Here is an 18,693-nt window from a genome sequence, read left to right as displayed (position 1 = left end):
AATAAATCTCTCGTTCTGGTACACGGAGTACTTCAGAAGCATAGTGCTATCAAGGACTTTTAAGTGCTTTCTATAAATTTATTAACGATATTCTTTATGCCAATTGAAAATTATTTTCATTTCTTCTTTGAATTAGTCATGTAAGGAACACTTCTGTAGACAGCTTATATTGAAGTGATTTGACATATCAGAAAAAGAGTGGCCCGTAAGAAGAGGCCAGATTGCCCTGATTGAGTTACTTTTACTCCTGAATGCCTCTGCTGTCCCATCTGTTGATATTTTAATAACTCATAATTTTGTGATTTCCCACCCCCCAATCTATGCTATATCAAAGGCCACAAGTCAGTCTGTAACATTTTTTTTTAATTACTGGTTATGTGTCATTCTTCGTTACTAAGTAGATAATGCTTTCAAGGGGAGGGAATGGTGTCTTGCCATTTGGGAGTTGTCTGAACCTACCACTACCTAGTATTTATGATTGTTGAGTTCAGAATGTATGCCAGTTTTTGGTATCCATTAGCAATTTACTTAGCTGTGGCTCTATAAAAGACAGTTCTTTTGCATGTTATCTTTAATTAATGAATAAAATCCGTGGAGTTTTCATTTATGATGGCAAATGGGACCTGTTAAGATATGTGGATTTTTTTTTTGCTAACATGTCATCATCAACTTTGAGTGTTAATTCAGTGCTTTAAAGGTGTAAAAACTACATATTCAAGTTAGTCCTGATCATTTGGGCTTATATTCTTCTTTTGAGGTTTTTATAAAAATTAACTCATTTCCAAAAGAAATGCGCATACACCTATATATGGATGGACACAGCATTTTACATGAGTTTAAGGGGTCCTATATATAAATATAATGTGAATAATAGAAATATAAACATATAAATAAACACACACATATACATGTGTATGTATATGCATGCATATGTATATACATATATACATACATGTAGGGAAATAATTGTTCTCATGTAATATTTCTGGGAAAAGTATTATTCTTTCTAGTAAAGCATAGTAATACTTTAGAGATAGGGAACATGTATTTTTATCATATTTTTCCTACCCTTATTTGTTTTTTTAATTAAATATCCTCCTTAACTTACTTTATACTGTATACTACATATGCATTTATCTTTAACATCTCATCATTTTGCACGATTCATAACTATGTCAGTGGCTTTCCTTTTCTCCTGCACAGCTCTGTGTGCACAGGTGGGATTGTTGACAGCTGGCCATCACTGTAGTACAATCCAGTGGCCAGCTGGCTTTTGGATAGTCCTTTCTCTGACAGTTCACTTTCTTCACAGAGGGAACCTCCACCATCCAGTGGAGGTTCATGAGGGCTGTCAGCATTCTGGAGTTGAGCTCGGTCCTGGCTGGTTAGGGCCTAAGAAGTGAGAGCAGCTTGCTCTTTTAAATTTCTGGATTTCACCCTCATTTCCCCTTTATAAGCTATAGTCTAGTAGTATTTAGCACTTACTCTCTTTGACTTTATCTGGCTTCTTTGTGTACTTTTTATTCTCTGTCTTCTCTTGGAGTCCCTTTTTGTCTCACTTGATAACCTAATGGAACACCTAGCGCATAGTAGGGCCTTAATGAGTCTATGTTCGAATAGTTGAATATAAATACGTTACAGTACCGATCTTAATGAAAACCACCTAATATAAAAGGTGGTATTGTTTGTGTCAGCCTTTTGCATCTTTTCTGTTTTTCTGTCTACCAGGTGCGGTACTGGAATAATGGAGAAGAGGAATCGTCGAGCAAAGTGAAAGTGGCGGGAAATGAGACGTCAGCCAGACTCCGTGGCTTGAAGAGTAATGTGGCATATTACACAGCTGTCCGGGCTTACAACAGTGCTGGTGCTGGTCCCTTTAGCACCGCGGTGAATGCAACCACAAAGAAAACTCGTACGTATATTCCGATTTTTTGAATGGCAAGGAAGTAGTTTATGATAGCCTTCTTTATCATTTAAAATGGACAACCCAAGTCCCTAAGCACAATGAATATTACAAACCCAGTTCCAAATGCTCGTAAACTGCAAGTCACCCTTGTCTTTGTCTCTGTGATATCCCTGAATCTTCAGATAGAAACTCAAATGAAAATAAATGTGTACCTTTTGAAAAAATCTTAATGTGAGATGTTTACTCAAGTCTATCTACTTTTCTTTTAAAATAAGTAAACGTAGGGGCACATGGGTGGCTCAGTCGGTTAAGCATCTGACTTCAGTTCAGGTCATGATCTCATGGTTCATGGGTTCGGGCCCAGTGTCAGGCTCTGTGCTGACTGCTCAGAGCCTGGAGCCTGCTTCGGATTCTGTGTCTCTCTCTTTCTCTCTGCTCCTCCCCTGCTCGCTCTCTGTCTCTGTCTCTGTCTCTCTCTCAAAAATAAATAAACATTAAAAACTAATAAAGTAAGTAAACTTAGTTTATTTTCATGTTTTTTTAGTTCCCCAAAGCTTGATGATTTCTGTTAAACATGAATAAGTTAAAGTTCACACTGAAGAGTCGAGAGTGATTTTCTTCCTTTTTTTTTTCTTTCCCACCTTATTCAAAAGATGGCAATGTGCATTAAAAAGTTACCACCAGAAGTTGTTGGTCCACATGAATATACTGATATTTTAAAAAATATAATCAGAGATGTCAGTGTTGCGTTCAACGCTGAGTGTTTGTTAGCTAAATATTCACAGGTAAATTCACAAGCATCATTTACAAACTATACATAACTTGGCTTTAAATTAGACCACAGGAAAATCAGTGATTTGCAATTCCATAGTCTCCCGCATATATATCAATGAAACTGATAGCACAAGTATATTTTTAATCAGTGTATTAATAACTTCTTGCAATACAACCATTTGAATTGTCCTTATCCTTGTAATCATCATAGCTGATAATAGTTAAGAACATTCTATGTCCCAGGTGCTTTACATGCATTCCCACATTTAAACTTCCTAACTACCAGATGAGGTAGGTATCATTATTTTTTTCCATTGTACAGGTAAGGAAAGTGGGCATGACAGATTAAGTACTTTTAACATAATAATGCATTACTTTTATTTACAGAAAACTATTATTTTCTTGTTTTCAAAATTTATTAACTCAGTGAAAATGTTTGCTTAACTGGCTTCATATAGGAATGAGACATTAATTTTGCTTGATTTCTAGTTTCATTACTGCATTTCTCTCTCCATATATAATAGCCAAATTTTTGTGGAGAATATACACTTATTAAATACAATTGCTAAGTATACCAACAATATAGGACACTCAGTAAATTGAGTGTCCAACTCTTGATATCAACTCAGGTCATGATCCCAGGGTCATGGGATCGAGCCCTGCATTGGGCTCTGCCCTAAGCATGGAGCCTGCTTGAGATTCTCTCTGCCTTTCCCTCTGCCCCTGTCTCCAGCTTGCACTGTCTCTCTCTCTCTAAAATAAAATAAAAATAAATAAGTTTTAGTAAAAATTACACCAATAATATAAAATTAAATATAATTGGCTAGCATTGTGGATAAGTTAAAATACATATAAAACATAATTTTACTACTTTAGATTTTAATTAGTCAGTGTTAATTTAATCAGTGAAGTTCACATGTTCATCTTTGTATTATCTATATAAAAGAGAACTTGGTTACCAATTTAGTATAATGAGATTGCAGAGCAAAGTTTAGCAACAAGCCATTATAAATCTTTGGTGGCATACATGCACAAGCAACCAATACATGTCATAATTCAGTATTATCCCTCACTAATTATTAGGAGAAGCCTGACCCAATCTTTTACTCATACTACACATCTAGGGTTAGATGAAGGGGTATTTGGTTTTGGAAATACTTGAACTAAAAATATTCGGTGTTTAGAACTTCTTGCTAAATATGTTTGGTATTCTCAGTAACAATTCTGAATTAGTAAGATTTAAATATACATCATCATTTATATATTCAAAGCACAGCATCAATCAAAAATTCTGATTGCAAGAAGATATGCAAACAAGTTTATCTGGCTCTTTCCTCTGACTTAATAATTGATGTGATTACTTGCTAGAAAATTATGATTGTAAAAGCCAGTATGACATCATGGAATCAGTGAGGAACTTAGCAAATTGGTAAGGCACAAGGAAAAGACTTACAGATCAATAAGAATATTATGATAATGTACAATGAGTGAAATAAAACTGTAAAAAGAAGCAAAACCCTTGTATGATTTAGGTGTAAAATATAAATACCCAGTCTAAAGTAGAAGTTTGCACCAATCACGATGGTCATTATGATTTTAAAAGCTCACACTTACTGCGTAATTTGCTGTGACTGTTCTAGATATGTTTCATGTATTGCTTCTCAGTTCTCACAGCAACACCATGGGTTGGAAGGTGATGGTAGCTTCTCATCAAGGATGAGGATGCTGTGGCATATAGAGGTTGTATGACTTTGCTGAGACCACAGACTAAGTAGCAGTATAGGCATCCAAATCCAGACATAGTCTTAATCAGCGTGCTATCCTCTCTTTCAACCATATAATTAGGATATCCACGTCCCGTTTAACACCAGTATTTACTGGGATTTTACTCCACACTTAGGAAGTGGGTGAGGTGATCAAAGATAGACTGGACTCCTTTGTTCACAGAGCTTTTAGTCTGATGGAAATCCCAACAATTGAATGAAATCCCTCTGAACGTGATGCATCCCTATTGCTGCAATTGAATGGGAGTGTGCGTGTTGATCTGTAAGTGTTATTAGGGGAAATTTTCCTATATTGGGTGGGAAACGCTTAGAGATAATTGAAATCCTTAATTATTCTAAGTTTGGATATAAATAGCATGTGTTAATTTTTCAATTTTATGTTAATAATTTTTCTTTAAAGGTACAAAAACGCAAGTAAAACAGAATCCTTTAAAGCCAGTGTTATTACTGTTTCTGGGAGCTCTTAAAAGCCATCCTAACCTTTGACGTGGATTTAGCTTCAAATCCTATTTAAGAATTTTGGTAAGGTTTTTGTGATTATCTCTGAAGAGCATTATCATCATGCTTCAGGCATAAAGAACTAGCATAACATCTTTGATTCCTTTCTTGCTACCTGTTTTCCCCTCTGGATTGTAAACTTTATGGGGAAAGAATCCTTCTGTGTCTTGTTCATCCAGCCCCAGTACCCAGCATGGCGCTAGGAACCACTCATTAAATATTGAGTGGGTAGCTAATTGGAGGAATGGCATCTAAAGAAGCAGGCCAGCCTGAAGTACTATTATTAATCAAATATACTTCCTCTTGACTGAGCATTGTGAATTCAAAACACTTACGGTAGTCTTTTACCATCTTGCTTAAAATGTGCAAGTTTCATATACTTGTAATCACGGAATTCAATATGCAAGACTTTATAGCAGTACGGATCTTGTGTGATTATTTTTGATTAATGTAAAATAATACAAGGATTCTCAAGTTAAATACTGTTGCTTCCATTAAACACTTAATTTTTGATATCCAAATACTTGGTGTTTTTTGGAAGCATTTCGAAGGTAATTAGCCTCTTTAAGTAATCTAAGATGGTTACTTGCAACCCAAGGAGAGCTAACTCTTAAGAACATCTTGTGTCTAAAGGCACTGATGAAGAAAAATTGCAGATGGCATGTAAATGATGAAATTTCTTGGCTTCTAAAAGGAAACAGACTGAGAATTTTATGTTCAGAGATTGCACAAAAGAATTTGTAGGGCAAATATTCTGCTTTGTATAACTAAAAAGTCAAGTGGTAATCCTGGCTTTGAGTATGGATGGATTTAGCACTCAAACAGCGTCCTCAAGAATCATCTAGTAAGACCTCAAACTGAATATTCCTAAAACTAAATTCTTGACTGCTCCATCCACTCCATTTAAAACATTTCCTTTCTACAGTATTCTCTATCTCAGTGAATTAAATCCCAGTGTTTCAGTTGCTCAGGCCAAAAATCTTGGAATAGGCCTCAACTCTTCTCTTTCTCTCAACCCCAACAACTGATTCAGAATCGGACTTGTGCAAGCATCCACCACATCATATTGCTTTCACAAGCTGCAGATCCTCACAGGGATCAGGGCAGTGACCCCTTACTGCTCAGCCTGTTTCCACCCTTGCCTCCCTAAGGCCACAGTGATGCTCAGGCTGTCCCCTTTCATCTCACTTCAGGTAAGTACTAAATCCTTATAATGCTCAACAAAGCTTTATATGATCCATCCTCCAAATCCTCCTCTGACTCATTTTCTATTTTCCTCCTCACTCATTGTACTTTCACTTCAGAGCCTGTGCGTTTGCTGTTCCCTCTGCCCAGAAGGCTCCTTCTCCAGGCATCCAAATGGCTAACTCTGTCATCTCTTTCAGATCTTTGCTCAAATACCAGCTCGGTGCCATCTGACCGCCATATTTAAAAGTGCATCCCTCATCTCCTGACACTGTTTCCTTCCCTGCTTTGTTCTCGGGCAGAGCACTGACAACTACCACACATTCTGGAACTTGTCCTTATTTATTTGATTGTTGTCTCTCCGGCTTGCTTTGAGTGGAAGGCAAGGTCCTTCAGGGCACAGATTTCACCTGTTTTGATCATAACTTTATCCTCAGAGCTCTGTCTCCACTGTTAAAGTAATCATAGTTGGTGCCCAATAATATTTGTTGAACAGATAAGACTCTCCATCTCTTGGTTCTGTTCAGTGGTGGAATCATTTTCACCATGTTCCCTTTTCAGGGTAGAAGTATTGCAATTAGTACCTCAAGGCTTATTTCTGTCAAAGAAACACCCTGGGAAAAGTAGACCGCTCCTTCCTGATAACTCCATTCAGAGCTAAGGATGGTTCTTCTTGGCCTATCCCAGAACCAGTTGTTACAGCCAGTTGATAGAAAACCTTCACAGGCCTGGCCTGAATCACATACCCAGACCTCACCCTGGAACAAGGGGAACCTGTATTTTTATGCCTTCAGTGATGATTATGCATGTGTGTCCACTTGAGAAAACAGAATAATATTAAAAGTACAACATTTTGCACTTGAGTTTTTGCTTTTCTAAATACAATGTTTATCCATGTAAGTTGAGCTAAAATCAATTACCTAAATTTATGGAAACCAATTAAGTGTGTCCTCAGGAAATGAAAAGGTATGTGAGTAAAACAAACACACAAAGAATATGAGTAAGAATATTTCAGAGGTTTTTGATAAAATGAATATTCCTGCTTCAAATACATAATTTGGAAGTTCTAGAATTTTTGTATATATAATTTAATTAGATAATTATCCACTCTACATTATGACTTAGGAAATATATCCATGCAAAGTTTCCCAAATTTTATATGTGATCTGTCTTCTCAATTTTTGCCATTTTTGTGGGCCTCTTCTAATATGCACCTAACAACTTTTCTTAAAAATTAACATACAATTTTTGCTTTCATAAACTTAAAAATAAAGCAGAAACTAACTTTCAGAGTATGGAAACTAGTGTCATTGCCATAAACAGCTACTAACAAAATAATAAGTTAAATAGTAATAATAATAAATACAATGAAAAAATAAGTCACTCTCTATTCTTAATACTAGGATCATGTTCTTCCCTGATCAGGCCTCTAAACCTGCTTCCTCTTTGTTTATGATGTTAGTAGTGAAAGGAGGTTAAAGACCTAGTATCCTCAAATCCAACTTTCTCTTCAAGCTAATGGGAAAAGTAAAGGGAATTTCTCTCTAGATGACTTAATGTTATTTGTTGAATTGGTTTTATTCTTAAAGGTTATTTAATTTGAGAGAGAGAACACACACACGCACACAAGTGCATGTGCAAAGGGGCGGGGGGGAGCGGGAGTGGGGAGGAGAGAATCCCAAGCTGGCTCCATGATGTCAGTGTGGAGCCCAACACTGGGCTCAGTCCCGCAAACCATGAGATCATGACCTAAGCCAAAATCAAGAGTTGGATGCTTAATTGACTGAACCACCCAGGTGCCCCTATTTGTTGACTTTTCTATGTATCACATCCCGGATATTTATGTAAACAACTCATGTCTGTGTATGATGTACCACAGATCAGATATAGCTATAGAATACATTGTTCACTAATGCGTGTTCCTCAGATTTCCAGTCAGAATTTCAGCGAATACAGAATCAAGTAATTTCTTTGGCCAAATGTGTAAATCTTACAAATTTTACTTTCTAAGAACTTTTGTCACTTTTTTGTAAATCTTCCACTTGCCTACACGTTCTCTAGAAAAGTTTAAATGTTTTTCTTACAGTTTACAAATTGTAATATTTTTATTATCCAAAGAAGAAAATATTTTGACTGAGGAAATTTCCAGTCATGTAAAAGAAAGAAAGATATTCTTCCCTGGCATTCCAGGTTGGGCCCCAAGAAAAGTCTTTCCTGGGTTGCAGATGAGTTAAGAAGTAGATGTTTTTGTTGTATTGTTAAAAGTTGAGTCACGTTCCTATTATAAGTCATTTGTTTACTTGCAATAATTCTAATGGTTCCAAAGAAAATATATCTCATTACTTTGGAGCAAATACCTTTTGGTGATCTGATTCCTGCACAGTGTTACGTGCTTAAGCAGTTTAATGTCAGATGCTGAAGTTCAACTCAACTCCCAACTGCAGAGTATAGTGTCTAGCTCTCGGTAAGAACAACCACTTGTCATTAATTCATCTCACTATCATCAAGGAGCCAAAAACAAATTAAGAAATCTACTTAATCTTGCATAATTAATCACAGAAAACATATGTTCTTAACATTCCATATTTGCTCAAAATATGGAATGCCAGTTTTACCGTCACCACTATGGACATATCACCTTTGAAAATTCTGGACAGTATTGTAATTAATATTAAATATTTATTAATAATTATGATTAATATTCATTATAAGAAATACTGTATAAAGTTATATTAAAATTATTATATAAAGTTAATAATGTTAATTAATAAATATTAATTAATATACTTTTTATTATATAAAATATTTTAATTTTGGAAAATTTGGGAAAAAAGAAAATTGTAGAGAAGAAAATAAAAACCACCCATAATCTTATTACTCAGAAATACCATCATTAATATTGTGGGGCTTTCTTTTCAGACTTAAGTTCTATAGAATGTTTGTTTTATACAGTAGAAGTATGCTGTATATTTAGTTACCTGTATATCATAGCAATTTCCCATGTCATTAATAGTTTTCATAAGTATGTTAGTGTATGTATAATATTCCATGGTGATAATATGCCACAATTTAGCCCCTCTCCTATTGGTAGACATGCCTTATATTCCTGGTTTCATCCGGTAGCAATGTTATAGTAATCTCTTGCTTGCAGACAAGAAGATGCGGGCGATGTGAAATCTATAAAGCTGATGTTGAGGAGTCTGTTAATCAAATACACAGAGGATATCATAATGGGTGCTTAAAGAACAATAGTAATAAAATTCTTCAACGTAATATTTTTTGTTGTCACATTTGAAATTAGTGAAATAATTTTCCAGCCCGCCAATTAGTATTGTGCTGTAAATATGGCAACCTTTCTACCAAAATTAAATTCGTTTTTATGATGTTTTAATTTTTTTAAATCCTTTGTAATGTTTATTTATTTTTGAGAGAGAGAGTGAGTGTGAGCAGGGGAGGGGCAGAGAGAAAGGGAGACACAGAATCCAAAGCAGGCTCCAGGCTCTGAGCTGTCAGCACAGAGCCCGATGTGGCGCTCTAACTCACAAATGGTGAGATCATGACCTGAGCCGAAGTCAGAAGCTTAACTGAGACACCCAGGTGCCCCTATGACTTTTTTCTATTTTAGCATACCATCAACAGTAGAAATTGAGCTGACAGGGGAAAAATCTGTAGCATGTGAAAGTTGAGATATAATTTAGCAAAAATTTAAAAATGTAGACCACATGTCAAGTTCTAATAAAATGTGGAACTCAATCAGCCTATTCTGGGTTGGGCTTCTGCATGAGATAGTATCTGGAAAGTAAAATTGGAAGTCCTAATCGATAAGTTATATTAATATGTACTGTTTTGTGTCTCCATTCCTTTACAAAAATGTACTGTGGTGCATCAGAGCTATTTAGAATACTGATTAATAGCTATACCAGTCAGATTAGGCTAGTACAGGCCACAGTCTCCAACCTCCAAATCTCAGTGGCTTAGAACTACAAGTGTTCCTTTCTTATTCATAGTCCATGTCCACTACAAGTATGATTCTGATCTGATCCAGGTTGTGTTCACACCAGCGCCCAGACTGAAGGAGCAGCCACTCTGTGGGCCATGCTAGTCTCATGGCAGAGGGAAAAGACAATGGCTAAGCAGATTCTGTGATGGCTTTTGAAGCTGCCACTTGGGAGTGGCCCGTTTCACTTTTGCTTGCATTCCATTGGTTGAAAGAAGTCATATGACACAACCTGATGTCTATAAGATGCCAATGAGAAGGAGAAGTATCTCTTCCTACATCCCTGGGAACCACAGGCCCCATGGCCAAGCTGAATGTTGTGAGAGTGAGATAAATATAATCTTCCCATGAGAAGTAAGAGGCAAAGGAATTACAAAGATTTTAAACCACCTCAAAAAAATTTAAACAATAAAACAGTCGACCCTACCAGCTAATATTAAGGATCATGAATGAGATGTTTCTAGAGGATCTAAGAATATAGCTCAGGTAGCTGAGAGATCTCTAGAGATCCCTGAATTACATTTTCATCTTCCTTCAGTATCTACACCCTTCCTCCTTCTCATCCTTCCCTCAGCATCCACAACCTCAAGCCTTTAGAGAAATAACAAGTTTAAACAGTTACATCATGGGATGCCTGGGTGGCTCCGTTGGTTAAACATCTCCGTTGTGAGATCAGGTCATGATCTCACAGTTCATGGGTTCGAGCCCCGCGTTGGGCTCTGTGCTGACAGTTCAGAGCCTGGTGCCTGCTTCAGATTCTGGGTCTTCCTCTCTCTCTGCCCCTCCCCTGCTTGCACCCTGCCTCTCTCTCAAAATTAAATAAACATTAAAAAAAATTTTTTTTAACCAGTTACATTGTACAGTTTTATTCAATCAAGATGTATTAATTATCTAAATATGCCAATTAAATGTCCTTAAAATATATATAAACCACCCTAAACTAGTATTTGTTTTTTCTTAATTAAAAAAAAATTTTTTTTGACAAAAAGAGACAGCGTGGGCAGGGGAGGGGCAGAGAGAGAGAGAGAGAGGTTGAGAGAGAATCCCAATCACCCATGCACCTCCTAGTGTTTATTTTAAAAGAGGAATGGGCACCTGGATGACTCAGTCAGTTAAGATTCTGACTCTTGGTTTCTGCTCAGGTCATGATCTCATGGTTTCATGAGTTCAAGCCCCACTTTGGCCTCCACGCTTATACCACAGAGCCTGCTTGGGATTCTCTCTCTTCCTCCCTCTCTGCCCCTCCCCCACTCCTGCTTTCTCTGTGTCTCTCAAAATAAATGAATAAACTTTAAAAAAATAAAAGAAAAGAAGAATGTGAAGTCAGACACCTTTAGTAGCCAGACAGGTAGAAATGAGCAGGGGTGGATGGCTGGGACAGTCTTTCCTTAGGTCCATTCCTAAGGTCCATTCCTTCTGATCTGATTTTACACAAGCAATTAACAATCAGAAATCCAGAACTTAGAGGAAAGCTCCTGACTTTCAAATATTGGCAACTAAGCAAAATTAAAGTGCAATGGGTTAGACAAAAAAAAAATTTTCAAGCTGGATTTAGCAGATGCATTTTCAGTTTGCAGCTTTTGATTTGAAGCTTGACAGTCCTAGAGCAATTTCACTATCTTGTAGGTTGTCATACAACAATTGCTCTCTTAGCTCTTCTTCCTTTACATGTGAGACACTGTGGCTTCTGTTAGGCTAGGAAGCTGGTTCAGGACATGTGCCATGTGAATGGCCACATTGCTTCCAGGCTTCTGTCTGAAGTATTAGGTAGATCTTTTCTGTGTCATGCCAGGATGACTCTTGGCACACAGGAGTAGGCAGCCTTTTTAAAGGGATTGTGGAAGCAAAGCGTTCATACTTGAGGTTTGACCCTAGGAAGATAGAAAAGAAGAGCATTGAAGGCTCCATACAAGGGAACTAAATGTTGTAAGGATGGAAGCCATGAGTAGCAATGAAGATGCAGAAGGGAAGTCTGGATCATGGAATAAGCAAATCAACCTGTGCAGAATTTTCCCAGCATTTTGCCATCTCTAGTCACTCAATGATATTTGCATGATTTTACCCATGTGTGCAAACAAACTGTATGATTATTTTCCTAATAGATTTAATTTGATAGTTAAATATATTTATCTTAAAAGCAACTATACCATTACCATAAACAGAAAATCACTATTTCTCTTGATTACAAGATAGTAGCTATAAGACTTTCTTCATAAAATGAAAACAATTATTTGAATAGAAAAAGTTTTAAAGTTAAAGAGCACAATGAATTGCAAAGAAAAGTAAACTTATTTAAAAAAAATGCATACCTGAAGATAAGTTTTGCAATGAGCTAATCAGACTATCTGTTATTGTTACTGGTAGAGTGATATTTTTTTCTTGATCACTTAGTTTAAGATGAATTATTTGTAGTAAGTATTCCCTTAGGTCAGAGTTAGTTTGAATTGTGACTGTGTATTTTGGGATGCTTACCACACATCTGTGTACAGCTGAAAACATCGGAGTGATTTGTGTTTTCATAATAACCTTTGTTTTTTATCATTGTTTAGAACCTAGTTTTAATGATCTGTGTGTTGTATGTAAAGTAGATTATTACAGATGTATCAATGTTGGCCTCATCCAGAGAATCATATCTATGAATCAAGAAATGGATGTTAGTTCTTTTTTTTTTTTTTTTTTTTTTTGGCTTACGTGAAAATATCTAAATATTTCCAATTAAAAATGTCATCCATCTAAAATCATCTCTAATGGTAGAAATATTGATCCTTGGGAACCACTGATAGACCCTGTGGGTAGAAGTCAGAGAACATATTAATCTCTTTGTCTACTGTACTCAGAAGGATCCGTAACACACAATAAAGTTATTAAATTAGTGGCCGAAGGGACTTCCAGGTATAGATGTTGTTCCCCAAGGTCTGTGTTGTCAGCCAGAATTAGGTTTGTTTTTATTGCCAGCACCCATATGATGTCAGCCATCATGACTTGTTGAGTCTCCACAAATATCATTTGTTCCATCCCTCCAACTCCCCTACAATCATCTTCGTGTGAGCAGACCTTTAATTCTCTCTTACGCTAAGTGCTACCATATTCTCCCAACAGAATGCCTGCCAATATTCTCGTTCTTCCCCCCATTCCCACATTGATCTGTGAAACTACAAAATTGATAGTATCACTTCCCTACTTTTACTTAATCAACGCCTTCCTAATTGCCTATGGAAAAACCCTTTTCCTAGTTCTTTTGGTCTCTTAGACCCGTTAGCATCTGGCTCCTGCTTGCGTCTTCAACTGCATCTGGTCTATCCCTACCCTTCCCTACTACCTTGTAACCAGTTACAACTGAGCTCCCCACTGAACCTTACTATTTCCTGCCTTTGTGTCTTGGCAGGTGTTTATTCCTCTGCTGGATACCTTTCCCTCTCTCACCTCTACATGCAAAAATCATATTTGCCTTTCAAAATCTATTCCAGATGTTGTCACCTCCTTCTTCCTTTTTTTTTTCTTAACCCTTGACACATAGATGTCTCTTGAATAAATCATTTAAGTATTCAATTAATACACCAGTGTTGTTGATGTTTTTCTTGTTTTCTTCTTCTTTGGGTTCTGTTCCTTATCACCTTAGCCTCGGTACAACTGGGCATATTCAATTTCAAGTCTCAAGGCTGATGATCAATGGATGTTACCTGTCCTAGTTTTGTCTTTATAGACATATAGCATTTATTAGGATGGCTTGGAGAACTTTCAACCACGTAGCTGGAAAATTCATTTTGAATTCCGATCTGCTGCATTTGAAAAGTGCGACCAGCCAAATGTTGTCTTGCTGGTGTCACAGTGAATTATTTCACTAATACTTACTCTGAATCTTTACTCCATTCAGAATGTTCATTGCATGAATCATCCCTTAGGAATGCAAAGGGAATGGTTTCAAACTTATTTTCTGATAACACTGTAAAAGTGTCTCCTTAATCCTTGAGTTTTTGCTTTTTACATGAAAACATCAGTCATATACAATATTGAATTTGATATCACCCTTGTCAAGGCATTGGGCCAGTGAGTACAATCTGCCATTTCGACTTGTCTGTGTCAGAAACCTTACCAGACAATGTCTCTGCTTGCAAAGATCTTACAGATTAATAGGAAAACTGGCTATTAATAAAAACAGAACCACAACTCAGTGTACAATGTACCTTTGATGAGGATCATGAAGAAAGTGGATCAGGTAAATGAAAAGAGGCCCCACTTTTGTCTGAGAAATCAGGAAAAGCATGATACGTTTTCCTGTGAAAGTGGGCACTGAGCATATTTTGTGACATTCTTGTTTCATATTCACTTTTACATCATTTACAAACCTGTGATTAGTCATTCAGGAGCTAAATACGGTCTCAGGTAGTCAGCACAATGTAATATGGGAGGCATAGACTTTGGAATTAATCAGAGCTGGTTTGAATCCACATAATACTTCTTAACAAGTTATTGCTTTTGATTTTTAATTGTGGTAAAAATACACATAACATGAAATTCCCATCTTGCCCATTTTTTTAAAAGTAGGCTTCACGCCCTGCATGGAGTCCAATGCAGGGCTTGAAGTCACAACCCCAAGATCAAAACCTGAGCTGAGGTCAACAGTCAGACGCCTAAGGGACTGAATCAGACAGGCACCCCTACCCATTTTTAAATGTATAGTTCGGTAGCATTAAGATTGGTGGTTGTGTAACGGATTCTAGAAGTCTTTCATCTTGCAAAACTGAAACTCTTTTCCCATGAGCCACCCTGGGGCCCCTCCACATGATGTCGTTCTTATCAGTGGTGATAAGAGAGATGACTTCAGGGTGGTTCACAAATATTTTTTTTTACATTTAAAAATGCTTCGTTTACTTTAGAGGGTACCATAAGAATGTAACAAGGATATTAAGCCAATTATTGTGTGAGTATTAGTGTTTGGGATGAGGCTAAATTAGATTTTTTTTTAAGTCAAGTCCTCTTTTTAAAAATAGCAAAAGTTATGAAAGTGTACATGATTATCTGATGCTCAGGAAAAACTGATGTGATTCAGAATAAGGGTAATCAGACCCAGAACAAACCTTAATTTTGTCTTCTTTCCCCTGTTCCTGTTTCTTTTTTCTTCCTGTGTATTTAAGAAGTATTCAATTCAGGCTGAACTCATTCAACTCATCTATTTTTGCACTGATACAAGATATTTCTCAGTGTTATACTTGCAGTCATTTCTTCTATGAGACTAGTATTGGAATAGATGATTCAATCCAAATTACTCAAGTTTCCTATAATCTCCGGGCACACATCTTTTGGTAGAACCACTATGCTGCCTGTGTTATCTGAGTTGCATCAAATGAACCTGTCCTTTTATAGGACCGTCAGGACACAGGAAATCAGACTTTGAGAAAAGGTCCTAACAATTGTGCATTCATATCATTTGAATTGAAACAACAGAACATGGTCATTAGTATTTCAACCGTAAGCAACTGCCATTATATATATTTTTTGTTATCAAAGCAATACAGCTTGAACTCTCTGAACTGACCTGAAGCCGTCACTAATGCCAGATCGCAAATTGAAAAGTCAGTGTAGAATAGTGTTCAAGAGCGGACAGTAAGCAAAAGAATCTGCAGGGAATACAATCTTGTTTGGTGTCATTAGTCACGTAAATGTATCTGGAGAACTCTTCCCATCTGTAGGTTCAGCCGTCTTTCCCTCATGGCGTGAGTCAATGATGTTTAGAAATTTCTCTGCATAGCCAATATTTTATATAATTTTCCCATTACAGATTCAGTTAGCCAGATCACATTGTGTGGCTAAATCCACAAGTACAGCGTATTTCAGCACTGCTTTGGGCAACTGTGATGCTGTTGCCACATGGATAAAATTGTGTTTGTTTTGTGCTTGATGAGAAACTGAATTTTAATGTTCTGTCTGTGTTGCTGTTGAACCCCTTTGCCCGGCATAGTTTACTAACTGGAGTTCATGAGAGGGAACTAAGCTATGAATCCAAGGTTTTAAACCTCAGGGAATTTCACTCATTGTCTAAGGGAATTCTCATTAATGTTTTCGGGTCTTGCCTTATTTTTCTCAAAAATTGGTTTAAAACTTGAAAAACGAAGAGTGACATGTATTCTCCCTGCTACATTTTTTCACGTGAATAGGTATTAACTTCATGGAAATAAATATAAGTAGCCCTTATCCTTGATTGCCTCCTATTTTGCCTGTGTCATCACACAAAGCTGGCTTAAAAATCATCTATACTTTATTTTGTGTGTCTTTACTCAGTTGGCAATTTCTCTTCACCTCTGTCTATATGTCAAAATGGTCACACTGCCTGCCTTTATTGGTGCAACAAGCAGCATCCCTCTCGTGGTGGGTAAAGGAATTTATCTCCACCATCAACATGTTTCCAGAAAAGGACCCACAGCAACAAGGGAAATATATCCTAAAAGATATGATGAATGTCATGAAATGAATTATCTCACAATTTAATTGAAGAGTGTTTTTAAAAGGACATTTAGTGGTGTGCCTGGGTGACTCAGCCTGTTAAGCGTCTGACTCTTGATCTTGGCTCAGGTCATGATCTCATGTTTCATGGGTTCAAGTCCTGCGTCAGGCTCTGTGTTGAAAGGGTGGAAACTGCTTGAGATTCTCTCTCTTCACTCTCTCTGGCCCTCCCCTGCTGCACACACACACACACTCTCTCTCTGCCTCTCTCTCAAGATAAATAAACATTAAAAAAAAAAAAAAGAAAAGAAAATAGGAACGCCTGAGTGGCTCATTCGGATAAGCATCCGACTTCGGCTCAGGTCATGAACTCACAGTTCGTGGGTTGGAGCCTTGCATCAGGCTCTGTGCTGACAGCTCGGGGCCTGGAGCCTGTTTTGGATTCTGTGTCTCCCTCTCTCTCTACCCCTTGCCTGCTCATTCTCCCTCTCTCTCTCTCTCTCTCTCTCTCAAAAATAAACATTAAAAATAAAACAATAAATAAATAAATAAATAAATAAATAAAATAAAAGGATATTTAGCTACTCTTATTTTTTTCTGGTTCCACCTATATGCTACGTATTACCAAAGAGACTTTGCTGTACTTCTGTAAGCCTCCTGTAAGTGTCATTTACATGTTCTGTGTAAAATATCACTCATGTTCAAATCTGTTTTAATTTCTCATTTTGCATTTCAAGCTCCCAGTCAGCCACCAGGAAATGTTGTTTGGAATGCTACAGACACGAAAGTGTTACTTAATTGGGAACAAGTTAAAGCAATGGAGAATGAATCAGAAGTAACGGGATATAAAGTAAGATATTTGCAATGCTTTCTTTTCCTATTCCTGGCAGAACTTTCCAAGGGAAGCTAGGCTCGAATGGTTTTTCTAACTATGATAATATGGTTGCTGTAATCTAATTTTGACATAGAGATACCAACTTCTTATGAAAAGGGTATCTTCCCCCCCTCCCCAAATATCTGATTTCTTAAATATAAATAAAAGGGAAGTAATTCTGGGTATTCAGGGATGTGGGATAAAATATAAATTGTTCATAATGTTAATTAATTTATTACTTCTGACAAACCCCAATATACTACTTAAAAAGCAACTGAAAGTGTTGGCTCTAATTTGTTGGTCTGGTTTTCAAGATCAATAGAGTAGGGGCTTGCCCCATCTCTCCAACCGTACAAATGCCCAACCTAGATGAACTCTTCCACAGAAGAAGTTCACTTCCGTCTTCCTTACCTCCTTGATTTTGAGGACTTGATGATTTTAGTATGTGCTAACCCCCAGTCTAAGACCCATGGAAAGAGCTATGAATTTAATTTATATTCTGGTGAGTATAGAAAGACAATGTAAATGAAGTAACATCCAGGTAATCAGTTCTGTGAAAAATGGAAGAGTAGGCAATGTAAGAAATGAGTGTATTTGTTCGTGTGTTTCAGGTTTTCTATAGGACTAGCAGTCAAAACAGTGTACAAGTGCTGAACACAAATAAGACTTCAGCAGAACTTTTGTTGCCCATTAAAGAAGACTACATTATTGAAGTCAAGGCCACAACAGACGGAGGAGATGGAACCAGTAGCGAACAGATCAGGATCCCAAGAATAACCAGTAAGTTGGTCAAAGTCAACACTTACTTTATTGATAACACCAGTGTTACGAGCCTCCAAGAGTGAGTCAGTCAGTGCCCTTCTGTCCGTTTTCCCCCACCATCTCCTCCATCTAAATGCAAAGAAGATTTTGGAATAGGAGAGATGAAGGCAAGAAAACTTTCTCAGGAGTGATACAAAACATGAAGAAAGGTAATAACAGAAAGAAAAGACATCAAAAAATATTTAGCAGAACTTTATTAATTTGAATCTTTTCCTCATTATGAGAAATGCCTAAATTTGCTTTTGGATTGCCTATAAAAAACAATTTCTTAAGCATTTCTCAAGGACAATGTTAAAACCACAAACTAGTTTTAAGATCTTAGTTTGCCTCCTAGAAATTGTAGATGAATCTTATCAATTCTTCGAAAAGTGGGAAATCTAACATTGTGAAGGTCATAAACCGCTGACCAAAC

General features: G+C 36.9%; 1 protein-coding gene across 3 annotated transcripts in view; it reads left to right on the top strand.

The window, feature by feature from the left end:
* The window catches only part of CNTN3 (contactin 3), a 348,839-nt gene that overhangs the window by 326,846 nt on the left and 3,300 nt on the right, over positions 1–18,693 (top strand). For all 3 annotated transcript variants that reach the window (XM_045493570.1, XM_045493569.1, XM_045493568.1), the window contains 3 exons: positions 1,729–1,912; positions 17,323–17,435; positions 18,071–18,239. In XM_045493570.1, coding sequence (XP_045349526.1) covers positions 1,729–1,912; positions 17,323–17,435; positions 18,071–18,239 — 466 coding nt within the window. The remainder of the gene's footprint in view (positions 1–1,728; positions 1,913–17,322; positions 17,436–18,070; positions 18,240–18,693) is intronic.

This window comes from Leopardus geoffroyi, chromosome A2, assembly GCF_018350155.1.
Source record: "Leopardus geoffroyi isolate Oge1 chromosome A2, O.geoffroyi_Oge1_pat1.0, whole genome shotgun sequence".
Classification (NCBI taxonomy): domain Eukaryota; kingdom Metazoa; phylum Chordata; class Mammalia; order Carnivora; family Felidae; genus Leopardus; species Leopardus geoffroyi.
The sequence above is the reverse complement of the archived record's forward strand: the minus strand, read 5'-3'. Positions and strand labels throughout refer to the sequence as shown.